Source organism: Xiphophorus maculatus, chromosome 9 (genome assembly GCF_002775205.1).
Source record: "Xiphophorus maculatus strain JP 163 A chromosome 9, X_maculatus-5.0-male, whole genome shotgun sequence".
In the NCBI taxonomy this organism is placed as follows: Eukaryota; Metazoa; Chordata; class Actinopteri; order Cyprinodontiformes; family Poeciliidae; genus Xiphophorus; species Xiphophorus maculatus.
The window spans coordinates 31,455,389-31,483,148 of record NC_036451.1 but is presented as its reverse complement, the minus strand read 5'-3'; the positions used below and the strand labels follow the sequence as shown (position 1 = coordinate 31,483,148).

At 47.5% G+C, this 27,760-nt stretch overlaps 1 protein-coding gene across 1 annotated transcript; it reads left to right on the top strand.

The window, feature by feature from the left end:
- The first annotated feature begins 885 nt into the window (after nucleotides 1-885).
- grin3b (glutamate ionotropic receptor NMDA type subunit 3B) lies at nucleotides 886-26,563 on the top strand. Its single transcript, XM_023339153.1, has 9 exons — nucleotides 886-1,473; nucleotides 9,840-10,471; nucleotides 17,748-18,840; nucleotides 20,291-20,436; nucleotides 20,602-20,717; nucleotides 21,115-21,266; nucleotides 24,307-24,471; nucleotides 24,549-24,616; nucleotides 24,941-26,563. Exons 1-9 carry the CDS (start codon nucleotides 976-978, stop codon nucleotides 25,719-25,721), a joined length of 3,651 nt encoding a protein of 1,216 aa, XP_023194921.1. The 5' UTR covers nucleotides 886-975; the 3' UTR covers nucleotides 25,722-26,563.
- The last annotated feature ends 1,197 nt before the right edge of the window (nucleotides 26,564-27,760 follow it).

Genomic DNA, 27,760 nt, shown 5'->3' with positions numbered 1-27,760 from the left:
TGAATGAATATAATATACACGTTTTATTTTATGAACCATGTAAATCAACTTTTTCATGATATTCTAATTTTATGACCAGCACCTGTAAGAGAATCGGTTCGTCTAAGTGAATCGGTTCGTCTAAGTGAATCGGTTCGTCTAAGTGAATCAGTTCGTCTAAGTGAATCGGTTCGTCTAAGTGAATCAGTTCATCTGAAGCCGTTTCCTCCTCAGAAATCGGATCCCGTCATTCTGGAACTTTCTGTTTGCTGCCAGATGTTCAAACCGTCCAGATGTGATCTATAAATAGACACTGCAACAGGAGAACGGCGACGCATTACAAATATTAAAAACAGGATTAAAACGATTCCTTTCATCTCGGAGCTGCAGCATCAGTGAGACAGGAAGCAAAGATCGCCTCACTTCCTGTGAACGCTCACAGGAGGATCTCTGCTTCGGTCAGGAGCACACGGCTTCTCGCTGCAAGTTGGAGCTGCATTGCTGATCTAAATGTCTTGCAGTTTAACATTCAGATCACAGCAGCTGGTCACATGACTCATCGGAGAGGCTGATCAATCATTGATCAGTGATCAGTTAGGATCAGGAGAACAGGAAGGATCCAGTGTTTCTGTCTCCAGGTGGGCAGGCGGTTCGGGTCCAGTTGGGTTTCTGTCCTAATGGCGGTTCTGTAGCATATTCTCCAAATTGAGGTGGAACCAGAACCAGAACCGGGTCAGAACCTGTAACCAGGTAACCAGGTGATCAGTTAGTCTCTGTCCTAGAGGAGAGCTTTGATCTCTGAGAGCAGCTTAGCCTTCCTCTTCCTCTCTCTCCTCTTCCTCCTCCTCCTCCTCCTCTTCCTCTTCCTCTCTCTCCTAGTTTCAGGATCCCCCGGTACCCCCCGCCCCTCGCCCCCTCCTCAGTCTGTTTCTGTTTTCCGCTGGAGCGGCAGCAGGAGCGGCGGGAGCGGCAGAGCGATGCTGACGGCGCGGCAGGATGTCTCTCACCTCTTCGTTGTCCTGGTTCCGGACTTTCCGAACTCTCCGAACCTTCCTGGTCGTGCAGCTTCTCCTGGGTCCGGGGTGCCAGCTCCACCCGCAGCCCTGCCACCTCCTGGCGCACATCGGACACGCAGTGCGCGTCGGTGCGCTCCTGCCTGCGCAACGGGAGGCTCGTCTCCAGGTCCAGGCGGCGCTGAGCCGCACGGCGGCCGCTCTGAGCCGGGACCGGAACCGGGACCAGGATCCGGACCCCGAGCGGGTGAACTTCCTGCCCTACAACCTGAGCGTGGAGCTGGTGTCCCGGCAGCTGGCCGCCGCGGACCCGGAGTCCCTCATCCGGTGCGCGTGCCAGCGCGTGCTGGAGCGCGGAGTTTCCGCCGCGCTCGCCTTCCCGCAGAGCCGCGAGGAGCTGCTGCAGGTGGATCTGCTGGCCGCCGCGCTGCGCGTGCCCGTCGTCAGCCTCATCGAGCACGCGGAGCCGCTGCGCACGCAGGTAAGCCGCGCATGTTTACCTGGGCGCGTGCACGCTCACTTGTTCCGTCCCTCCTCCGGTCGAGGTTCGGCTCTTCCGCTGTGACCTTGACCTGGTTCCGTCTGAGGGACGCGGGCTGCCGCGCACACGCGCGTGCTCTCTGTCTGTTGATTAAAGATTCTGAACCGAACCGAACCGAACTTTGAAGTTTCATTCTCAGCCTGAAAGAGTTTGAACACATTGATCTGTTCGGGTGGGTTCAAAGGTCACCTGGTGTCATCATAATGTAGAACTGAGTATCATCCGTGTCGTCATGGTAACCAATCTTATGGGGGAGCAGGGCCAGCCCCAGCCACCATGGGGCCCAGAACAGAGTCTGGTTTTGGGGCCCCTCTAGTTCTGACAATGTTTCCAACAGATGATCAAGAGATTCACACACCAATCAACTTCTGGAGGCCATTCAGCCAGGTTTCCATCAGATCCTTTACTCTGATTGGATAGAAGAGTAAAAACAAATCAACCTCCTCTTCACCTCCCTCTCCCTGCACTCCAGCCCTAAATGTTCGACCGAGCTGTGATGGACTAGCAGGTTGTTTGTTGTAAAACTGCAAAATAACACACTAACAAACAGTTATAAACCACATACAGTACAGACCAAAAGTTTGGACACACCTTCTAATTCAATGGGTTTTCTTTATTTTCATGACTATTTATAAGGCAATAAATCCCACTTATTAACCTGACAGGGCAGGTTGACCTATGAAGTGAAACCATTTCAGGTGACGACCTCTTGAAGCTCATCAAGAAAATGCAGAGTGTGTGCAAAGCAGTAATCACAGCAAAAGGTTGCTACTTTGAAGAAACTAGAATATAAGAGCTATTTTCAGTTGTTTTACACTTTTTTGTTTAGTGCATATTTCCACATGTTATTCATAGTTTTGATGCCTTCAGTGTGAATCTACAATGTCAATAGTCATGAAAATAAAGGAAACTTATTGAATTTAAAGGTGTGTCCGAACCTTTGGTCTGTACAGTATGTCAACATGAACAACATCCATACAGAAAAACAAACTTTCCTCTGACTTACCCACAGCTGAAAGCAGGAGGAGCTACCAGGGCTGGGATGAACTACGGAAGCCCAGGAGACACAACGAGGCAGAGTGCAGAAAGGCAAAAACAACAAATAAAAATAACGGAATAAGATAAAGTTCACAACTTCTCAATATAAAATGAATTAGAAATAATCATTTTAAAAAGCACATTTGTAACCTGCTTAACTTATTATGACATTAACACTGTTCCCTTTATGCACATGTATCAGTAGCCATCTTAACTTTGGGGGATCGGTGATCGGCCGATCTTTTCCCCTGGTCTGATCTTCCTCAGTCAGCCGCCGTTTGACCACCGGGTTAACAACATTCACTCCACTGTTACCAACTCACGGACTTTCTTTTAGCAACATTTCAGACAAAAGAAAATGGTGCCGGTCAAAATCAGAATCAGCAGGTCAGGCTTTTTAAAGATCGGTAACCAGGGATCGGTGCTTAAGATGGAACACACACATAATCATGAGATTCTTTGATTAAATTAATTTCTCTAAGGTGTAATTACAATAGTTAAAATGTAATTTATACCAGGTGAGTCTTTCTCATCTGTGGGCCGGTACCGGCCCACATTCTCAGACCGGTACCTCTGATATATTAACCCTAGCCCTATGTAGATATTGAATCAGAAGGATCCTAGGATGGAGCCTTGAGGAACCCCACATGTGACCTCTGACCTCTTCCATGAGAGGATCCCTATTGAAACAAAGAAATCCCAGTTCTTCATGTTGAACTGGAACCAGTCCAGAACTAGAACCAGTCCAGACTGGAACCAGTCCAGGCTGACCCCTGTCTTACTAGAACAGTAACTGACTGCCTCAGAACCCTTCAGTTAGCAGAACCATCAGTTATGGACCTGGAGCTTGGCCGGGTTCTGGAGGAGATGGAAACCCAGCAGCAGATCCTCCTCTGACTGGCTGGAAAAATGAAAAATCAGTTTTAAGAGTGGCCTAGTCAAAGTCTTGATTTAAATCTTACTGAGATGTTGCAGCCTGACCTTCACCAGGTTGTTCTCCCAGTTCAGAGAGGGTCAAAGGTCATCTACAGGATGATAGAGACAGGGCTTAGGGTGTGAATACTTTTTCACATGGAACCAGTTAAATGACCACTTCCTGTGGTTTTTCAAAATAAAAGCCTGAGCGTGGTGATGGGATTAACTCTGCAGGGATTTTCATTTCCACTCTGGAACAATCTCATTAAATCCCCGCAGGATTCCTCAGACGTTCCTCTGTCAGCGCACGGCAGAACCAGAACCGGGTCAGAGCCGGGTCCGGAAGACGACACACATTATTAATAATAATAATAATAATAATAATAATAGTTTACTAGAGAAGGCCGGCGGCGCAGAGACAAACATTCAGATCAAGTCAATAAATAAACAAACTCAATGAAACATCTTCAGTTCTGCGACTCGATCCAGATGGGATCTGATGGGATCTTCAGTTCTGAATTGAACCTCTGTCTGCTTCCTGTTCTGACAGGAAGTACACTTTAAAAAGTTAAACTCGGTTTGACCTCACCTGAGAGGGTCCAGTTCAATCCTTCAGTCAGTAATGGCGGAATGAGACTGTTCTCTGGTTTGGCCTCTGTCAGAGTGGAGCTCAGCGGGTCAGAACCAGAACTCTGGTACCGAACTATCCAGAGGACCAGTCGTGGCGGTTCCGACCCATTTTATTGAAACAGGCTCCAATCGGCTCTCTGCTCCCTCTCTGAGCCTCAGAACCAGAACCTCCAGTCGGCTCGGTTCTGTGGTTTCAGTGAGCAGAGCCGAGCTGAACCCGACTGAATCTGAAGTTTCTCCCCAGACTTTATTTGAGGCTTCTTGGACCTCCCTGGCTGCTGGTTTGGAAGGAAACCAGAACTCTGACCCAAACGGAACCGGGCCCAAATCTCGTTAGCAGACTTAACGAGTTCATAACGAGCCGAGGCTTCGGCTGAAAACACAGCTGATCAGACTGATCCCAGACCAGCTGGAGACAGATTAGTAAACACACACACACACACACACCCTCATTCACTCAGAGGGCTCCATGCAGTGATGATACAGTTTGTAATAAATTCAGTCCAATTCTGCGTCATTTGGAGATTATAGTTCACACAGAGTGAGCGTGCACGGTGAGCGTGCGCGGTGCTGCCTGCAGGCTCTCAGACGTCAGCAGCAGATGAAACGTATGAAAGCTTCAGAGTTCCGCCGAAGCGAAGCAGCAGAATCTGATTCCTACAGAAAGTCTGAATAACAAAGCGAATTTCATCTTCAGGTCCATTTGCTCCTGATTTCACCTGAACTCACCTGGTCCATGAAGACTGCTGTTACCATAGTTACTGTTGCTTTAACACCTTAACTGTCACCATCATGGAGCTGCAGCAGGAAAAACAACTGGTTCTCTCCGGTTGTCTGAGGAATCGTCTCTGACGCAACAAGACGAAACCGTTCCTGGAGTCTCTCACCAAAGAAAACATTCCTCAAGTACATCACATCAAGTATACTTTAGTGTACTATAGTACAGTTCCCCAAGTGTACTAGCAGTATGCTAGTAAATCTACTTTCTTGGGATTAAAATGTAACTTTAGTTGATAAAAGTATAATTTGAAGTGTATTTAAAATGTGTTTCCATGTATTCGGTACATTTACTTGCACTAAAACTTCAAGTTAACTTTTAATTTTAGAAAGTATTCAGAAGTATACTGAAGGTAACCTTTTAGGGTTGCTATAAAGTTAAGAATAATACGCTCATTAATGACATCAGACTTAAAGAACTTTTCAGGAAACTCAGAGATGATTTACAATGAAATCAGTCATTCAAATTTATTCATACTTTGACACATTGCTATGGAAACTGGATTAAAAGACATTTTTAAATATACAGAAAATCATTGTCTAAATGTCGTTCTACTCCACCTTTGATGCTAAGAAAAAAATGTTCATTATTTGTGACATATATTAAGGGCTTTCTGTGAGTAAACTGAACATTTCAAAAACATTTAAACATTAAGAGAACAGCAGGAGAGTCAGTGGGAAAATGGGACAAAAGTAAAACCCAGGAACAGAACACACACTTCATGTTAAACCAGAAACAGAACACACACTTTACGTTAAACCAGGAACAGAACACACACTTTACGTTAACCCAGGAACAGAACACACACTTCATGTTAAACCAGGAACAGAACACACACTTCATGTTAAACTAAGGACAGAACACACACTTCATGTTCCACCAGGAACAGAACACACACTTTACGTTAAACCAGGAACAGAACACACACTTTACGTTAACCCAGGAACAGAACACACACTTCATGTTAAACCAGGAACAGAACACACACTTCATGTTAAACTAAGGACAGAACACACACTTTACGTTAACCCAGGAACAGAACACACACTTCATGTTCCACCAGGAACAGAACACACACTTTACGTTAAACCAGGAACAGAACACACACTTTACGTTAAACCAGGAACAGAACACACACTTCATGTTCCACCAGGAACAGAACACACACTTTACGTTAAACCAGGAACAGAACACACACTTTACGTTAAACCAGGAACAGAACACACACTTTACGTTAAACCAGGAACAGAACACACACTTTACGTTAAACCACGAACAGAACACACACTTTACGTTAAACCAGGAACAGAACACACACTTCATGTTAAACCAGGAACAGAACACACACTTCATGTTAAACTAAGGACAGAACACACACTTTACGTTAACCCAGGAACAGAACACACACTTTACGTTAAACCAGGAACAGAACACACACTTTACGTTAAACCAGGAACAGAACACACACTTTACGTTAAACCAGGAACAGAACACACACTTTACGTTAAACCACGAACAGAACACACACTTTACGTTAAACCAGGAACAGAACACACACTTTACGTTAACCCAGGAACAGAACACACACTTTACGTTAAACCAGGAACAGAACACACACTTTACGTTAAACCAGGAACAGAACACACACTTTACGTTAAACCAGGGACAGAACACACACTTTACGTTAAACCAGGAACAGAACACACACTTTACGTTAAACCAGGAACAGAACACACACTTTACGTTAAACCAGGGACAGAACACACACTTTACGTTAAACCAGGAACAGAACACACACTTTACGTTAAACCAGGAACAGAACACACACTTCATGTTAAACCAGGAACAGAACACACACTTTACGTTAAACCAGGAACAGAACACACACTTTACGTTAAACCAGGAACAGAACACACACTTTACGTTAAACCAGGGACAGAACACACACTTCATGTTCCACCAAGGCCAGTCTCAGTTCTGTTAGAGCAAAAATACTATTGGGACGGTTAGGAGACCCTCTGACCTCAAATTACTTCATCAGAACTGGAACCGGACTATTCTACCTTTGGAGAACGCCATCTGTTCTCTATCCTGATTGGCTCATGGCTCCAGCTGTACAGAGGAAGGCGATTGGTTCTTCAGGTTGATGACGTTTCCTTTTCATCTCTGTCTGTATGGAGCTACAATGATGCCTTCAGTCACTCAGAGCTGTTAGCTGAATGTTTGTTTCTAAGAACAAACTTTTTGTTGGTTCAACGTCGATTGAAACAACAAAAGATAAAGAATGAATATATTCATCTACAGGTCCAGTCCAGCGTCTCTAGGTCCAGCATCTGTAGGTCCAGCATCTGTAGGTCCAGCGTCTGTAGGTCCAGCATCTGTAGGTCCAGCGTCTGTAGGTCCAGCATCTGTAGGTCCAGCGTCTCTAGGTCCAGCATCTGTAGGTCCAGCATCTGTAGGTCCAGCATCTGTAGGCTCAGTTTTCCTGGAGGATTTCCAGACGGGTCTGGTGTTGTAATGATTCTGAAGTGTTTGGGTTGAATGTGGGCCAGAGTCAGAACAGTTCTGTTATTAGTCATACTAAACACTGAGTTACATCTGGGATGGAATCCCAGCTGGGAATGTGTCCAGTTTCCATTACGGACCAATCGGGTTGGGTTTTAGTCAAACGAAGTCCTACAGACACAGACAGGAAGTGACATCACAAAGGAGCAACAATCAACCGAGCAACACAAAGACGGTCTGATCAGGTTCTGTGAACTCTGAGTTTATTCAGGTCAAAAGAAAAAATCTGAGATGGAGGAAGAGGAATAGGAGGTACAGTTTGACATCCATCTGTCAGAACGTTGTCACAGTGATGGAAGATCTGTCCTACGTCACCATGGCAACAGAGACAGGCAGATGTGTGATGTTTCCTATGTCAGAACCGGTCCTGCTGGAGTTCAGGTCGGGCTTGGGTAAGAATGTGCAGCTGTTGAACCCAGGTTCTGTCAGGTTGTGTCAGAACCACGAGTCTTTAAAGGTTCCTGTGATCAGAACCAGGTTCTGTCAGAACCTACTACTATTATTTGCCTGGATCCATGAAACAGAACCAAACCAAACATTGTCTTGTACAAGCCTTCATTCATTCTAAGCCGAAGTTCTGTGTTGTTCTTCTGGGTTTGGTTCTGATGAAGAGCTATGGAGTGAGTATGGTGGGTTCTGGCGCTCTGGGTCAGACATCAGGAACTTTCTGTCCAACATATGACTTAGGCTTAGACTGACTTTATTGTCATCTTGCATGCACAGGGTGAATACAGAACCAAATTTTGTTGCATACGGCTCAGGACAATGTTTAAGGTTCCAATGTTGTGAGGTTACTCCAGAATAAAATAAAATACAGTATAAAATATGAATATAAATCTAAATATAAAATATAAAGTGCAGGACTGACAGTAAAATAGAAGTTATTTAGCTCTGTACATGTGCAAGGTATGAAGTGGAGACCAGATTTTGAGTGCAGTCCAGTTAAGAGTTCAGCAGTCTGATGGCAAGTGGGAAAAAGCTGTTTCAGAACCAGGTGGACCTGCACCGGATGCTGCAGAACCTCTTTCCAGAGGGCAGCAGGGAGAACAGTCCATGGTGGGGGTGTGAGGGGTCACTGACGATGTTTCGGCCTCGGGACACGCAGCGCTGGGATGAAATGTCCTGAATGGAGGGAAGGGGGGCCCCGATGATCCTCTCTGCTGTCCGCACCACTCTCCTCACGTTCTTCCAGTCGGAGGCGCTGCAGCCTCCACACCATGATAATATGATTCCTCAACACAGGAAGGCTAATGAGTTCGTTCCTGCCATGTGGTGTCCAACAATGGGCACAAAATAATGGCTACAAGTTCAGTGAACTAATTTTAAAACCAGGCATTAATCAATGCTTTACTACAATCTACCTGCAATGCATGTGGCTAGTGTCAGCGTAAAGTCCTGACTGAATGAAATCATTATAATTATAATATTTACTTCACCTTACCGAAGAACAGCTGAAAAGTTACCGGGTTTATCAACTGCAGTAGCAATTTCGCTCCAACTCCTCCCCTTGTCATTTCTATATTATTTGCATGTTGAATAAAAATTTATGTTGTTTCCACATATCATCTCCAATCTTCGGGTTGCGCCGTGTCAGCTGTTTGAGATTCCTCTCCTAATTTCCCCTCAGAAAGCAGGGAGGGGAATCCGCGCTTTCTGATTGGCTACCTGTCACATTCAACAGGCTGCGTTAACGATCCCAGAAGGGGAAAACCCTGATTTGGATCGGAGCAAAGACGATCTACCGTAACACACCACACAATCTTAGAAAGACCAACGTTTTAAGATTGTTGTAAAGGGAAAAATAGGAGCAAAAAATCATGTAGTGTGAATTATTGCATCAGGTAGTCGATGTGCCCATTTTCTCTATTTAAATCTAATTATTACTGAAGGGCAACATAATATACAGACTTCATAATCTGCAGTCTTTTGGTTGAATGCAGTATTTATTTCCACTTTGGCTTTATGTTGTTTAGTTTTTATCAAGTACATTTTTTGTTAATGGAGACTGAGAATCCATTTTGTTTTTGGTTGTTTTGTTTATTTTGTTTATCAGTTCCAGTGTTAAATATTCTTTTGAAAATAAAGTGTATCTATCTTTGGCAGGAAATCACATGCATTATTACGTCATTTCCATTAAATCAGTGTAAAAAGGTCTTCGAACAATATTATCGTTTATCGCAATAATTTTTTGAGACAATTAATCGCTCAGCAAAATTTGCTATCGTGACAGGCCTAGGTCTCAGTGTTCGGGATTGGTCCAGATCTGAACAGAACAGCTGAAACAGTTTTGTGGATATAAACATTTTACTGACCCATTTCCAGATCCAATAAGGCCTGTCAAGTTCTAACTTTGTTCTCCTGCTGCTTCTGGTCTCCACAGAACCGGTTCCACCTGCAGATGGTGACAGGGGTTCCAGAATCTGTTCTGTCTGATCTGTTGCTGGCGGTTCTGCGGCGGTCCGGTTGGAGGGAGGGGACGGTGGTTCTGTGCCGAGGCTGGGAGGAGGCGGGTGGCCTCCTGCGGTTCCTGGACTCACAGACCTCTGGTCCTTGGGACGGATCGGGCGCAGTCACCTGGCATCTGCAGGCGCTGCTGAACCTGACCCAGTCGGCCCATGACGACACTCAGATCCACGACTTCCTGTCCCGACATTTCAGACGGAACCAGCCTCCGCCTGCGGCGGTGCTGCTGTTCGGAGCAGACCCCGAGTGCGCGGCGACAGTGCTGCGCAGCGCCCAGGACCTCGGGCTGACTCTACCCCTGGTCCACTGGGTTCTGGGCCAGCCGCTCAGTCCCGACGTGCTGCACACCTTCGGCCTGCCGCTCGGCCTGCTGGCCTACGGAGAGGTGGACCGGAAGCCGCTCGACTTCTACATCAGAGACGCCCTGCAGCTGATCACCAGAGCCATCGCCGCGGCGACCGTGGTGAGACCAGACCTGGTTCTGGTCCAGAACACGGTGAGCTGCCACGACACACCAGAGGCACCAACAGCAGGGCGGTACCTGTCCAGGTGAGACACCGTCCGTCAAGGGTCAGAGGTCAGAGGTCAGGGTTAGAGCAGAGGGACCCGGCTGGGTTTCCTAGCAGGTCCGGTTTCTCTGTAAATGCATCATCCAAACTTTTTCATTTGTTCATCTATCGATAAATGTTTGTATTTGTTTTCCTTAAAAAAAAAATCAATTTTCACAAAAAAACTTTTTTTCATCCCATAAAATGTAAACAAGGATTTTTACTCATAAAAATTTGAATCGTTTATAGAAATGCCACTTCCAGTTGACAGGGTTTGATCTTCTGGAGTCAAGGCAGAACCTTGCAGAACATCTGGAGAACGTATACTTTTTTATTATTACTGTTTCATAATAATCTAAAAAGCTGGAATCAGTACATTAGATGTTACATTTTAAAGGATCCAGGACTAGTGGAACATGTTGGCCTAAATATGTAGGAATTTTCCTATTACCAAAAACAAATTGCTGTTTGTGATTACTTAAAATACTTATTTCTTCCTTTATCTTTTTTGGTGTTCATATTTTGTTATATTTGTTACCGACGGAGGTCGACATTTTTTCACCGATGGGTTGATGACATCATCAGGTCCGTTCTGAACCGGAGTCTACAGAGGAAACACAGCAAGGCTAACTTTATCTTAGCAGTTGTTCATCATATTGAGTTTGACTGCTGTCATTTTAGATAATGCCACACTGTGTCACTATCAGCTGTAATTAAAAATATTAAATAAAATAAAACTTGAGACGAATCTGCATAATTTCCCACATGAAAGAAAGGAGAGCGCAGTGCGAGAGCCGGAGAGGAACAACAACGAAGGACCTGATCTGGACCCTGCACATTTCTATACAGCACTTTGAGCCATTCATTATACATGTATATAATGTAAACAGCACTGCCAGAGATGCAATAAGTTTATAGTAGGTGTGTGAATGACCTAATGATCAGACTGCTGACTGCAGCCGGTCCACAATGTTAGCAGAACTAGGGGGCCCCAAAACCACATTTTGCTTAGGGCCCCATGGAGGCTTGGGCCGGCCCTGATCCCCTGTTAGAGTTTTGTTGGTTCTGCTGGTAGGGTACTTTCATTGGCCAACTGATTTATCGAACAGTTGATTTCTGGGCGCCGATTTCCTTAATTTTGGGGGATCGTGATCAGCTGATTCTTACATGTTAAGCCCAGCTTATCCACTGATCTGATCTTCATCAGCAAAGGTTTAAAAATCATCTCTGTCCTCTTCTGCTCTGCAGTGAGGCGTTTGACTGACAGACCGACCCACCAGGTCTGACCGTTTACAGCTAACAATATTCACCCCACTGTTACCAACTCAGTGACTTTCTTGCTACATTTAGCAACATTTCAGAGAAAAAAAATTCATATCAGCCAAAATCAAAATCAGCAGGTCAGGCTTTTAAAGATCGGTAACCAGGGATCGGCCAGAAAACTGCAATCGGTGCAGCTCTACACATATTCATGACATTCTTTGATTAAATTAATTTCTCTTAAGCGTTACTCCAACAGCTAAAATGTAATTTACACCAGGTGAGTCTTTCTCCCCTGAGAATATGGACCGGTACTGGTACTGGTATCGGTACCAGACTGATTCTGAGCCTTCAAATGATTTTAACAGAAGTTTCTCATAACTTAGAAGTTGATGTAAAATTAATGTTTTTAGCCACTAAACGATTTTGCTCAGCAGCAAACAACATAGAGCAGCTCATCATGTAGCAGCTCGTAGCCTGACGGACAAACATTTAGCTAACAATGTCAAACACTGACAAGTTTTAATTATTCTTATTAAAGACGGTTTGAAGCCAAAATAGCTCAGAAATATCCAGAGCCACCATGAGAATCAACTCATTTAAAGTTTAAACTCTATAATAGAGACCCTAGCATAAATGCTTACTGCTGAACTGGACCGGTCCAGGTTGCTATCAAGCTAATGTTCTGTTAGCAGCTTTACTAATGTTTTACATTACATTAGCAAGACATATTAAAACAAACCTTTATCTTGGCTTTTTTCTATTCTTCCTCCCTCCATGAAGGATCAGTCCTTTTCTGAGACATAGTTTTGCTAACTTAACTTCTGACAGGAGCTTTGGACCTTAGGATGTTCTGCTCGGCAGCTCGTTACCGGCGAAGCGTGCGGTACCTACCGCGGCCACCAGGGGCCCCAAGAGAATTTATTTATTTTTTCTTTGTATCAATAAAATAATGATTTCTACATACATTATCAAATATATATTATTGTAAAAACAAATCATTCATAGTGAAATTGTGTGTTTTTGATATAATGTCATAGAAATTATTACTATATATATCAACTCCACTGAGGGGGCCCCTTAGTGGCCTTGGGGCCCTAAGCGGCTGCTTACTTTGCTTATGCCTTTGGCCGGCCCTGCAGGTGATCGTTACCTTAACGTGCTACAAATAAATGCTGTGCTGCCGCTGAGACAGGCAGAGCTGGACGTTCTTTGAGATACTAACAGGGTACTGATATCACCGATCCGGTTAGACCATGGAGGTCCGTTGTCGGTGGTAAAGTTCGGTGTGGCTGTTACCACCACACCAGACTCTACACAGAACAGCTGATGATGCCGAATCGGACACAGCAATAAAGACGCTGGGAGAAAAAGACAAGCAGCGCTAACGGAGCTATTACTACTGGAAATGCTAACGGAGTTATTACTGTTGGAAATGCTAACAGAGCTATTACTGTTGGAAATGCTAACGGAGCTATTGCTGCTGGAAATGCTAACGGAGCTATTACTGCTGGAAATGCTAACAGAGCTATTACTGCTAGAAATGCTAACAGAGCTATTACTGCTGGAAATGCTAACGGAGCTATTACTGCTGGAAATGCTAACGGAGCTATTACTGCTGGAAATGCTAACAGAGCTATTACTGCTGGACATGCTAACAGAGCTATTACTGCTAGAAATGCTAACAGAGCTATTACTGCTGGAAATGCTAACAGAGCTATTACTACTGGAAATGCTAACAGAGCTATTACTACTAGAAATGCTAACAGAGCTATTACTGCTGGAAATGCTAACAGAGCTAGCTCACCGGTACTGAATGTGAAACCACCACCAGTAACAGCTGTTGCCGAACCGGACACAGAGCTATAGTTCTTACCGGACCACACAGTGACCAGGTGAGTCTCATTCATTGATTCATTATGAACCTGAAGGCAGCAGCAGCAGCTACAGCCAACTCTTCCTCTGTTTGCTCCTCCTCTTCATCACCTCTTGTTATTTCTAGTTCTGATCGGTTTCAATTCGCTCCGGTTCAAATTAAAAAGACTTAACAATGTTACTCATCACTGTTTGGCTGGAGGAGCCAGGCAGTTGGACCGTTACACGTCATTTACCCAGAATGCATTGCAGCGTGAACAACATGGCGACATTCCTGTGAAAATATTTTATTATAATTTATAAAAACTAAATTACCTACAGTATTATATGTGTATTGTTTGTACATCTAAAATAAATATTTTTCAAATAATGTCTATCTTTATAACTAGTTGTGGATCCCTTTAACATCAGGCTTCATTAACCAAATGAAAAACAAGACTTCAGACACTGAGATGCTCCGTTGGGGCTCCACAGATTACCGTTAGGCTAACGCCGTTTGCTTAGCGTAGGCTGGAGTTTTAGCTTTAGAAGCTAACAGAAAATGGTTGGGCTGTTGATGGATTTTTTTATGTTTATTTCTTCCTTTATCTTTTTTAGTGTCGTTTTCTGTAAGTGTCCAACGTTGGAATGAACGCTGTTCTTATTAATATATGAGATTTTGGTTGGGATGTTTTATTCTGAAGTGAAAAGTTATCATCAATGGAGCCTGATTCCGATTCGCCGTGGCAACCACTGAAATAGGGATGCAACCCTTACAAAAAAATCCCATGAAAATCATATGTGACTGTCACATGTGATTTTCATGGGATTTTTTTGTAAGGGAAGGTTGGCTGCAGCACAAAGTTTTAAAGAAAACATCTGATTCAGCTGATAAAACCTCACTTGGTGTCCTAGCACAGAGCGGTGGGCTGATTCAAATGTTTTGTTCATATAAAGTTTGAAATTAGAAGTTAAGACTTGGTTTACTTCCTGTTTGCTCTGTTGGTACTGAGCCCGGTTCTGGTTCTAATGGAGGTTCCTTCCTTACAGCTGGTGCCCCCTGCTGGTCAGCAGGAAGAATCAGTTTGTTTTTAAAGTTGCTGTGAAACAATTGAAGCTCATGAAAATGTAAAGAGATTATTGTTTCTGCAGCCAGAGGTATTATTACACACTTCACTCTGGAGAGCCTCATGTCCTTGATGACTCTGTTAATGCCAACAAAATGTCAGGAAGTAGGGTTCAGAGTGTTCTGCAGAGTGTGTTACCCCGAGGTGTTCAGCAGCATTAATAATATAATTAATAACATATCCTGATAGAATAGAATAGAAGTACTTTATTCATCCCAGCAGGGAAATTACTTCGCAGTTACAGCATAGAGACAAGACACAATAACTACCACTGAGTAGTAGTTGTAGATAAAATAAAAATTAAAAATAAAATATAAATGCTATAAATTGTAAAAATATAAATGCTGTCTCTGTCGCCCCTGCAGGGGGAGGTCTTGGCTTTCTGTTCTCTCCTTGCCAGACGCTGCATTTTACTCTGCTGGAAATCTCCTATATCTCCATCTACTTCACAATGGCTTAATACTGTAAGATCATGCTTAAGGATAGAAAAGATTTTATTAACAGTGAAAGGTAGTTCAGCAAAATTTACTCACAAGTGGGCACCTTTTGTGACATACTTAAAATCTCTGCCTTTATAATGCATATCTTGATGTGACTGACCCATCATGTCATGGGACTAAAATTTACAGAACAATTGAGTAAAGTGCTGTTGCCTTTTAGGCTCTCAATGCCGTCCAACCCCCTCATCCCCCCCCCTTTTTTTATTTTATTTTTAATTTTTATGTAATTTTACTTATTTGGTCTCGTTTTTGTTATGTCAGTACGGGGATTTATGTTCGTTGTGTGTTAAAAAAAAAAAAATCGGAGAAGTCATGTAAGCTTTGCAAAATGTATGTAATATCAATGTATGTTCTCCTGATAAACAAATAAACAAAAAAATATATATATAAATGCTGTCAATATAAAAAGCAGCTTAGAGCAGTCATTGCAAAGATTCAAAAAATGCAGATATGTATATGTAAATATATGTACAGCAGTGTGCCACAGTGCAGTTGTGCAAAATCAGACTGATTAGTGCAGAACAATGATTTAGCTTTTATTGTACAGTGAGATGGCATGTGGCAGGAAGGATTTCCTGTATCTGTCCCTACGACAGCGGAGCTGGAGCAGTCTATGTGAGAAGGAGCTCCGCTGTCTGTCCACTATGTGGTGGAGAGGGGGCTGTTTATTGTCCATCATAGACAGAACCTTCTTCAGTGTCCTCCTCTCCACCACAGTTTCCAGGGACTCCAGCCTTAGTCCCAGTACAGAGCCAGCTTTCCTGATGATTTTGTCTAGTCTATTAGAGTCGCTGGCTCTGATGCTGCTTCCCCAACACACAGCAGCAAAGAAGATGGCGCCGGCAACAACACTGTGATAAAAGGTCTCCAACATCTTGCTGCACACATTGAAGGATCTCAGCTTCCTTAAAAAATAGAGTCTGCTCATCCCCTTCTTGCACACAGCGTCAGTGTTAGATGCCCAGTCCAGTCTGTTGCCGATTACAACTCCCAGGTATTTGTAATCCTCCACCTCCTCCACCACTTCCCCTTTGACCTTTAGTGGCCGTGAAGGTATCTTCTTCCTTCTGAAGTCAATCACCATCTCTCTGGTCTTACTAATGTTGAGCCTCAGGTGATTCTGGTCAGACCACTCCACAAAGCTGTCCACCAGTGTCCTGTACTCCCCCTCCCCTCCATCCCCTATACACCCGACAACCGCTGAGTCATCAGAAAACTTCTGTAGGTGACATGATTCAGAGTTGTACTGGAAATCAGTGGGTGTACAGGGTGAAGAGAAAGGGAGAAAGCACAGTTCCCTGTGGAGCTCCTACGTCACTGACCACCACATCAGACAGGACACTGCCCAGACCAGGGGTGGGCACTCCTGGTCCTCGAGGGCCGGTGTCCTGCAACTCTTAGATGTCTCCCTGGTCCAACACACCTGAATCCAACAGCTGAATCTCCTCCTAAGTGCAGTCAAGTTCTCCAGAGTCCTGTTAACGACCTCATTATTTGACTCAGGTGTGTTGAAGTAGAGATGCATCTAAAAGTTGCAGGACACCGGCCCTTGAGGACCAGGAGTGCCCACCCCTGGCCCAGACGGACAAACTGTGGCCTGCCTGTCAAGTAGTCAGTCACCCAGGAGATCACTGAGTCGTTGACACCCATCCTCCGCAGCTTCTCACCCAGCAGCAAAGGCTGGATGGTGTTGAAGGCACTGGAGAAATCAAAGAATGTGATTCTCACAGTGTCTCCTCCACCATCCAGGTGTGACAGCGCTCGTTTCAGCAGGAAGATGACGGCATCGTCAACTCCTAAGTGGGGCTGGTAGGCAAATTGCAGGGGGTCTAGAAACGTCCTCACCTGAGGCCTCAGCAGGGCCAGGACCAGTCTCTCCATGACCTTCATCACATGAGATGTGAGAGCGACTGGTCTGTAGTCCTCTGGGTCGGATGACCTTGGCTTCTTGGGAACAGGAACCACATGTGATGTCTTCCACCGCAGCGGGACTCTCTCCAGCCTCAAGCTCAGGTTGTACATGTGTGCCAGTCCAGGGGCCAGCTGGATGGAGCAGGTCTTCAGGATCCGTGGTGTAATGCCATCAGGTCCTGCAGCCTTCCCCTGGTGTAATCGCTCCAACTGTCTCTTAACCTGGCCTGTAGTCACCGTTAGCTGGGGGTAGGTGTTGTTGTCTGCAGTGGAGATGGGGGAGGAGGGGGCTGAAGGAGAGGTGGTGTGCTGGAGAATGCCGGTAGGTGGTTTGAACAACTTGGGGCAGTGTGGATGTGTGGGGGGCTGGTGGTGGTATGGGAGTAGCAGGAGGTGAGCTAAACCTGTTGAAAAACTGGTTGAACTGGTTTGCTCTATCCAGGCTCCCAGATGTCTGTATGTCCTTCCCCTTCAACCCAGTGATGTGTTCCATTCCTTTCCACACATCTTTCACACTGTTCTATGCTAACAAACTGCTTTAATCTGCTTTTTAAAGGAAGCGGTGGTGGCTGGGTCTTTCCTTGCTGCTGGTCTGAGTTTCTCAGCTGTTTTTCTCCTCCTGCAGGTTCCTGGCCAACACCTCCTTCTCTGGACTGACAGGTCTGGTTGGCGTTGACCAGAACCGCTCTCTGGTTCTGACCTCGCAGCGGTTCCACATCTGGAGCCTGCGGCGGGACGCGCTGGGCCAGCCGGCCTGGGTGACGGTGGGCAGCTGGGAGGACGGCCAGCTACAGGTGGAGGACCAGGAGGTGTGGCAGGGGCCCAAACCCCGGCGCCGGGCCGAGGGGTCGGACGGACGGAGGGGGGGCCGCTGGAGGCCCAGGATGCCCGTGGCGGGGACGCGGGTCCGGGTGGTGACCCTGGTGGAACATCCCTTTGTGTTCACGCGGGACGTGGACGATGATAGCAGCTGCCCCGCCGGCCAGTTCTGCCTGGACGCCGGCACCAACAGCTCAGAGACTCTGGAGCACTACTTCCGGGAGGTGGCGGCCGGGAACGGCAGCTCACTGCCTCTGGAGTACAGGAAGTGTTGCTATGGTTACTGCATCGACCTGTTGGAGAAGCTGGCTGAAGACCTGGGCTTCCACTTTGACCTCTACATCGTCGGAGACGGAAAGTACGGAGCGTGGAAGGGCGGCCGCTGGACGGGGCTGGTGGGCGACCTGCTGAGCGGCCTGGCCGACATGGCCGTCACCTCCTTCAGCATCAACTCCGCCCGCAGCCGTGTCATTGACTTCACCTCGCCCTTTTTCTCCACAAGCCTGGGCATCCTGGTGCGGAGCAAGGACACGGCGGCCCCTATCGGAGCCTTCATGTGGCCCCTGCACTGGTCCATGTGGGTGGGCATCTTCCTGGCGCTCCACATCACCGCGCTCTTCCTCACCCTGTACGAGTGGAAGAGTCCGTTTGGGATGACGCCTCACGGTCGCAACAGGGTCAGGGTGTTCTCCTACTCCTCGGCTCTGAATCTGTGCTACGCCATCCTGTTTGGGCGAACGGTGTCGTCCAAGACTCCAAAGTGCTGGACTGGTCGATTCCTGATGAACCTGTGGGCCATCTTCTGCCTACTGGTGCTGTCCAGCTACACCGCCAACCTGGCAGCCGTCATGGTGGGGGAGAAGACCTTTGAGGAGGTCTCTGGGATCCATGACGCCAAGGTGAGCGAGCAGCTTCATGCTGCAGTGAGTCTGGACAAGAGGAAAGGTGCAGGGCAGAATCAGAACCAGCAGAAGGACTGGACTGGGCTGATTACCACTGAGGAAGCTGATCTGATCATTTCAATCAGATCTGCAGACTTGTTATCTGTTCAGTGGAACAACAGCAGATTCAGTTTGCTCTGTGGATCACCTGCTCTGCTCTAATTACTTTTTAATTCAGCAGCTGACTGAAGCATGAAACACTCTGCTGGGTGTTTGTGCAGCCGGCGCTGCTGGGAGCTCAAAGGGCTTTAATTGGACGTCCATCTGTGTGAAATGAGCTTTTATCTTTTAATGTACAGAGGCTGAAGCTCTGCAGCTCAACATTCAAACCTTCCCATGTTTGGACAATTTCTGTCTTCATCAGACTGGTAGAAACAGACCTGAGAGAGAAACAGAAACTGGTTGTTTGACACTGACTCTTAGAGAAGTAGTGACTCAGGATGGGAACACGGCATTCCTTAGGAATAATGTCAAAATTAGAAACATCCCGTCCAGGAGTGATGATCCATGCATTTGTTACTTCAGGTCTTGACTACTGCAACTCTTCACTATCAGGAACTTCACAGTTAAACTGTTAACAGCTAAAAGCCTTCCGCTCCATTAGAGACCTGATGTTCCTAGCCTGGTACCGAAGGGGCAGTAGAATGGGAGGAAGATCCTGTAGACATCAGGCTCCTTCCTCTAAGGGAAGTTATGAATGAAACTGTATTGTAATTAAATGACCTAGAAGGGGGGACGACCTGAGAACATCTAACCTGCAGGATCGCTGCAGTCAACGACACAACGCTGGTGATTGTCTGCTGTCGCCCCCTTCTGGTCCATTAGGAGTGAATGGACCAGAAGGGATCCATTCACGACTCAGTTCTCTGCTGGGTTTACTTTGTCAAAAGTTTTTAAAGTCATTTAAATCATTAACTGAATTTGATGCATTGATTGATAACTTGGATCAACTGGAATAGCTGAAATCTGTCTGGATGACAGATCTAGAAACATCTAATCTGATGTTTCTAGATCTGATGGTTTAGGAGTAAAAGTTTCTGGGCGAGGTTGTAGATTCTCAGTCATTCTTGACATCACAATCTCAAGAGGTCAACTGGACTAGAGAAGAGGTTATTTCAGCCTCTCATCCAAAAAGTGAAATATCTTCAGGAAACAAGAGGGAAAGTCCAGCTAACTGCTTTGAAGCTAGCAGGAAGAAGGTCTTGGGTTAGAATCAGCACTTCGGTCCGTCTGCATGTTCTCCCTGTGGATGTACAGGCTCTGTCCAGGTACTCTGGTTCTGGTTATTTCTTAATGTTTTTCCTCCCCCTGGTACGTTGTGTAACTCAAAATTCCCAAAGGTTGATTCAAAGTCAGCAGACTTTAAACAGCAGATTTCTTCTCATTTCTTCTTCGTTGGTTTGTCCAGCTGCACCATCCATCGCAGGGCTTCCGCTTTGGGACGGTGAGAGAGAGCAGCGCTGAAGATTACATGAAGAAGAGCTTCCCAGAAATGCACGAGTACATGCGGCGCTTCAACGAACCGACAACGCCTGAAGGAGTCGCCACCCTAAAGTAAGAGTGCAGAGTCCAACAGGAAGTTCCACTCTGGTTCTGACAGATCTGAGGTTCTGTTGCACACGAGATGGAACCTCCTTCGTCTGCTTCTGGTGCTCAAACAAACTTCTAATGATCAGTCTCCACGGTAACCTGGACTAACCATGTCCCTCTGTCCTGAAGGACAGATCCTCCTCAGCTTGATGCCTTCATCATGGACAAGGCCCTACTGGACTACGAAGTTTCCATTGATGCCGAGTGTAAACTGGCAACGGTTGGGAAACCCTTTGCCATCGAAGGTCAGTGTCTCAGTTTCCTGGTCCTGTCTCTGTGGGAGACGATCCTGCGTCTTCTAGGCATGTCCCTTGTCCAAAATGCCTCAATCAAATGACTGAATGTCCCCCTCAGTGTCCAGGCAGGTTCTCCTGCTGATGGACAGACTTTTGGACTTGTTGTGTTGAAGCAGAGGCACAGGACAGTGGAGGACGGGAGCTGTCCACACGCGGTCCAGAACTCACGTCCAACAAGTTTCTTTTCCATTTATTTTATGGAATTTTATCTTTGCCAAGTTGCTGTCCTCAAATGAACCAATAAAACAAACTGAAGAATCTGTTTGTTCAATTCGTGTTCTAGAATCAGTTCATTCAAAGTCTCAAAATAACCACGGAAACAAACGTTTCCGTCTGTCTCCGACAGGTTATGGCATCGGACTCCCCCAGAACTCTCCGCTGAGCTCCAACCTGTCCGAGTTCATCAGCAGGTACAAGTCCGATGGCTACATGGACCTGCTGCACGACAAGTGGTACAAGGTGGTTCCCTGTGGGAACCGAGTGTTCGCCGTGACCGAGGTCAGTCTGAGCAGAACCCAGCAAAACCCAGTGTCTGGATGACATGTCTGTTTATGGTTACAACTGCTTTTGTAGTAAATTTTTATTTTAATGTGGATTTATGTATTTCTATAGAGGGACTATAGAATTGGGCTAAATGTTGTAAAAAAAATTAATTGTTTAAGTATTTGATGTATTGGTGCTGTGTGGGAGACTGAACTACAATTTCCCTGAGGATGAATCCATCTATCCGTCCGTCTATCTATCCATCTATCTTTAAGGAAGAGTAGCCGTTGTCATGGAGACAGCTAATGGGGATCCAAATGAACAAATTTTTATTTACCAGTGTAGGGATCAACATGTCTGTTCACCCTCCTGCTCAGTGCGTTCAGTGTCCTACTGCTTGGTGCGTTTGGTGTCCTACTGCGCGGTGCGTTCGGTGTCCTACTGCACGGTGCGTTTGGTGTCCTACTGCGCGGTGCGTTTGGTGTCCTACTGCGCGGTGCGTTTGATGTCCTACTGCGCGGTGCGGTCGGTGTCCTACTGCACGGTGCGTTCGGTGTCCTACTGCGCGGTGCGTTTGATGTCCTACTGCGCGGTGCGGTCGGTGTCCTACTGCGCGGTGCGTTGGGTGTCCTACTGCGCGGTGCGTTCGGTGTCCTACTGCGCGGTGCGTTCGGTGTCCTACTGCGCGGTGCGTTCGGTGTCCTACTGCGCGGTGCGTTCGGTGTCCTACTGCACGGTGCGTTCGGTGTCCTACTGCACGGTGCGTTCGGTGTCCTACTGCGCGGTGCGTTCGGTGTCCTACTGCGCGGTGCGTTCGGTGTCCTACTGCGCCGTACGTTCGGTGTCCTACTGCGCCGTACGTTCGGTGTCCTACTGCGCGGTGCGTTCGGTGTCCTACTGCGCCGTACGTTCGGTGTCCTACTGCGCGGTGCGTTCGGTGTCCTACTGCGCGGTGCATTTGATGTCCTACTGCGCCGTGCGGTCGGTGTCCTACTGCGCCGTACGTTCGGTGTCCTACTGCGCGTGCGTTCGGTGTCCTACTGCGTGGTGCGTTCGGTGTCCTACTGCGTGGTGCGTTCGGTGTCCTACTGCGCGGTGCGTTTGATGTCCTACTGCGCGGTGCGGTCGGTGTCCTACTGGCCGTGCGGTCGGTGTCCTACTGCGCCGTGCGTTCGGTGTCCTACTGCGTGGTGCGTTCGGTGTCCTACTGCACGGTGCGTTCGGTGTCCTACTGCGCGGTGCGTTCGGTGTCCTACTGCGCCGTACGTTCGGTGTCCTACTGCGCCGTACGTTCGGTGTCCTACTGCGCCGTACGTTCGGTGTCCTACTGCGCGGTGCGTTCGGTGTCCTACTGCGCGGTGCATTTGATGTCCTACTGCGCCGTGCGGTCGGTGTCCTACTGCGCCGTACGTTCGGTGTCCTACTGCGCGTGCGTTCGGTGTCCTACTGCGTGGTGCGTTCGGTGTCCTACTGCGTGGTGCGTTCGGTGTCCTACTGCGCGGTGCGTTTGATGTCCTACTGCGCGGTGCGGTCGGTGTCCTACTGGCCGTGCGGTCGGTGTCCTACTGCGCCGTGCGTTCGATGTCCTACTGCGTGGTGCGTTCGGTGTCCTACTGCGCGGTGCGTTCGGTGTCCTACTGCGCGGTGCGTTCGGTGTCCTACTGCGCGGTGCGTTTGATGTCCTACTGCGCGGTGCGGTCGGTGTCCTACTGCACGGTGCGTTCGGTGTCCTACTGCGCGGTGCGTTTGATGTCCTACTGCGCGGTGCGGTCGGTGTCCTACTGCACGGTGCGTTTGGTGTCCTACTGCGCGGTGCGTTCGGTGTCCTACTGCGCGGTGCGTTCGGTGTCCTACTGCGCGGTGCGTTCGGTGTCCTACTGCGCGGTGCGTTCGGTGTCCTACTGCACGGTGCGTTCGGTGTCCTACTGCACGGTGCGTTCGGTGTCCTACTGCGCGGTGCGTTCGGTGTCCTACTGCGCCGTACGTTCGGTGTCCTACTGCGCCGTACGTTCGGTGTCCTACTGCGCGGTGCGTTCGGTGTCCTACTGCGCCGTACGTTCGGTGTCCTACTGCGCGGTGCGTTCGGTGTCCTACTGCGCGGTGCATTTGATGTCCTACTGCGCCGTGCGGTCGGTGTCCTACTGCGCCGTACGTTCGGTGTCCTACTGCGCGTGCGTTCGGTGTCCTACTGCGTGGTGCGTTCGGTGTCCTACTGCGTGGTGCGTTCGGTGTCCTACTGCGCGGTGCGTTTGATGTCCTACTGCGCGGTGCGTTCGGTGTCCTACTGCGCGGTGCGTTCGGTGTCCTACTGCGTGGTGCGTTCGGTGTCCTACTGCGCCGTGCGTTCGGTGTCCTACTGCGTGGTGCGTTCGGTGTCCTACTGCGCGGTGCGTTCGGTGTCCTACTGCGCGGTGCGTTCGGTGTCCTACTGCGCCGTACGTTCGGTGTCCTACTGCGCCGTACGTTCGGTGTCCTACTGCGCGGTGCGTTCGGTGTCCTACTGCGCCGTACGTTCGGTGTCCTACTGCGCGGTGCGTTCGGTGTCCTACTGCGCGGTGCATTTGATTTCCTACTGCGCCGTACGTTCGGTGTCCTACTGCGCGGTGCATTTGATTTCCTACTGCGCCGTGCGGTCGGTGTCCTACTGCGCGTGCGTTCGGTGTCCTACTGCGTGGTGCGTTCGGTGTCCTACTGCGTGGTGCGTTCGGTGTCCTACTGCGCGGTGCGTTTGATGTCCTACTGCGCGGTGCGGTCGGTGTCCTACTGGCCGTGCGGTCGGTGTCCTACTGCGCCGTGTGTTCGATGTCCTACTGCGTGGTGCGTTCGGTGTCCTACTGCGCGGTGCGTTCGGTGTCCTACTGCGTGGTGCGTTCGATGTCCTACTGCGTGGTGTGTTTGATGTCCTACTGCGTGGTGCGTTCGGTGTCCTACTGCGCGGTGCGTTCGATGTCCTACTGCACGGTGCGTTCGGTGTCCTACTGCGCGGTGAGTGTTAAGGGTTACCGACTTGACGCCGCCCCCTGCAGGCTGACTGGGGAAATGCTTTCTGTGTCAGACTCTGCAGATGGGCATCAGTCATTTTTCTGGACTCTTCGTGTTGCTATGCGTCGGAGTGGGCGGAGCTCTGCTGACCCTCGCAGGTGAACATGGGTTTTACCGACTCGTCCTGCCGCACATCCGCCGCCGGCAGAACCTGAAGTACTGGCTGCACACGTCCCAGGTGAGTCATGATGTCACCTCAGAGAAGAACTTCATGTTCCTGAACAGAGAACTGAGTTCCTGATTTCTTTCCCGCAGAAGATCCACCGAGCGCTGAATCTGACGTACGACGACGTGAAGAGGCAGCGAGCCGAGAGGGAGAAAAGGTTCTGGCTCTGATGGGACAAAGAATAAAACCATAATAAACACTTTTAAATATGGAGATATCATATTTTATAATTTCTCTGCATTTTTTAAAGCCTGCTTAGGAAAAAAACACATATTAACTTATATTAATATTTTATCCTTTTATACTAATAACTGACTTTATCTTTTTGACTTTCTTATTTGGTTGAAGTTTATATTTAGTTTATTTTTAGTTTTTTCTTTTACTTTATCTCTATGTTTTTGTGTCAGTTTTAATCTGAACTGAGCAGAAAATGTTATAAATCAGTAAATGAAGAGAATAAAATCTGCCTGTTTCTGTTCAGCTGTAACCTGGAGAAGACCCAGGCAGGGCAGGGGCCCGCGGGTCCCCAGGTGCCCCCGGGGCCCTCAGTACCCGCTGCCGCTGCCAGGTGGAACAACGAGTCAAGGAAGGAAACTCCAGCTGCTGCAGATGCTCGAGACTTCAAGCGAGTTCACTTCAGTCTGGAGACCCTGAACACACGGCGCCTGCTGGCGCGTCTGGCGGTCTCAGAGGCGAAGGAGGGCGGGGCCAAGGGTGACAGGGCGGAGTCTATGAAACCAAGGGCGGGGCCAAGCAGCCGGCTGTGTGAAAATGGGGGACCTGCAGCTTCACTGGCCAGTCTGGTGCTCTCACTGCCCTCCTCTTCCTCTGTGAGGACCAATGCCCCGCACCTTCCGGGTGTGACTCCTCCCATTCCAGTAATAACTCAACCCCATCCTGATGCAACCCCGCCTGTCCCCGATACGGCCCCGCCCCTTCGGGTGGTGGTCCCGCCCCTTCCTGCAGAACTGGCGGAACTGCAGCAGCAGATCGATCAGATGCGGGAGAAGCTGAGGGCTGCGTTGGCTCGCCGGGCGGAGATCCAGACCTCACTAGCCAAGCCTGTTTCTATGGCAACCACCAGCCCACCTCCAGTTTTGGTGACTTCTACAGGGATCCCATCCCCCACCTTACCTGCCATCACCATGGCAACAACCCTTTCTCCAAACAGGAAGAGCGTAATGACCATGACAACCCCCCCTCACAGGGTGCTGTCCAAAGTCCCGCCCCTCCGCAGCAGGCTGTCCAATCAGCAGAGGTGATGACTTCGCTTGACTTCCTGTGGACAGACGTTTGGACTGAGAGACAACAGATTTTATTTTTAAAACCAGAAGAAACGTGAACGCAGCCTCCATCCTGACATTGCTCAGTGGAGCCCTCTGGTGGTCCACTGCAGCTGTTGACATTCCCATTGTGTTGAATTTAATACTTTATGAATATTTTCACTTTGTTCAGACCTGATGTGAAGCTGTTGCTGTAGGAACCTTTGTGTAAATGAGAACCAACCATTTCAGGCAGAATGAACTGGAAGAGTCGAGGCATCAGCCCTGAAGAACTCAGCATTGAAATTCTTTTTAGATTTGGTTGGTAAGTGTTTAAATATGCAAACATTTGTTACTGCAGGTCAGATTTTTATTGTTCTATCTTTTAGTTTCAATAAAATCTACATTAGATTCTGGTGGCTTTTATCTTCCACTGATTTGCCTACCTGTCTGACTTATCCTGATTACCTGGCAGGTGTTCCCAAACATCAGGAGAAGACTGCTGATAGGTTTATTTTAATTCCTAACTAGCAAAGATTCAACCGGAGACATAATTGTCTTTTCTGCAGAAAAGGAGGGAAGATCCGAGACGCGGAATACCGCAGTCAAACACTGTCTGGGATCAGCTCTGCCTGATCTTTCTCTGCATTTGGCTTTATTAGAAAAATACAAGGAAGGAGGTTGGGCTTTTATGTGGATCTGCGTTGCTACTCTGTTGAGTGCTAACAACGTTGTTAACTCGTCATTTCCCTGAAGCTAAGGCTTTCTACAGATGAAATACTGATAACACAGGAATGTGCAAAGTCTCTAGCCTCCAGGCAAACATCCTAAAAATGGTTAATAGTGTTTCACAGAAGAAAATGAGTCAAGTAAACTACACACAAAATAATAATATGAAAACATAACCTTTCAAATAAACTCACAAGTAAATGAACTTAGATAATTATTCTAACAACTGCCATCATAAACGTTGCAGGTTTTACTGAGACATTAAGTTTTCTAGTCTGGGGGAAAAAAAGAACAAAGGCAGAAACATGAAACAAACATTTAGGGAACGATTGGTCAAATAACCTGCAGAACAAACTATTGTTAGGAATCAGGCATCGCTACCATCTACTGCAGCATTTTACTCTTCCTGTATTCAGCTATGGGTCAGTCAGTTAGTTAGTAAGTTAACAGGAATCAGGGTCTGTAAATGTACACCAATCATCAGTGTCGACAAAATGCTAAGTTTTTCACCAAGATGTTTTTCACATCTAATTAAATATTAAATTGAGAAAATGTTTCATAACATACAGGAGACACAAAATATCAGGGATAGTTTCACATCCTACCCTGTTTCACCTTGGAAAACACAAATTGTAATATGAAGACTATAGCTGAAACATTTCCTGTCCAGGTGAGCTTTACTGACCTGGGAGCAGCTGGCAGTGAGGCAGCTGGAGTTTGGATAAGGTTCTAGTCAGCAGAGTGAAGCAGAAAAGGGGACCTTTACTGGAGAGGAAGTTAGGGCAACTGAGGGTGTTCACCCTGACGTCGAGACCTTCTTCAGCCCTGGAGGAAATGTCTCCCCTGTGTTTTTGGATTACGGTCAGAAGACAGAAGCAGGAACAGTTAACAATATGAACTGATTTTCCATAATTTAGCTTATGTATATAATGTACACCTCTCCATGGGCTGCCACCTTATCGTGGTGGAGGGGTTTAAGTGTCCCAGTGATCCCAGGAGCTATGCTGTCTGGGGCTTTATGCCCCTGGTAGGGTCACCCAAGGGAGACAGGTCCTACGTGAGAAACCAGACTAAGCGCAGCCTGAAGACCCCTTATGATGTGTTATACCAATGGACTTAGTGTTCCCTCGCCCGGACGCGGGTCACTGGGAAATGTTGCTAAATGTAGCAAGAAAGTCACTGAGTTGGTAACAGTGGGGTGAATATTGTTAGCTGTAAACGGTCAGACCTGGTGGGTCGGTCTGTCAGTCAAACGCCTCACTGCAGAGCAGAAGAGGACAGAGATGATTTTTAAACCTTTGCTGATGAAG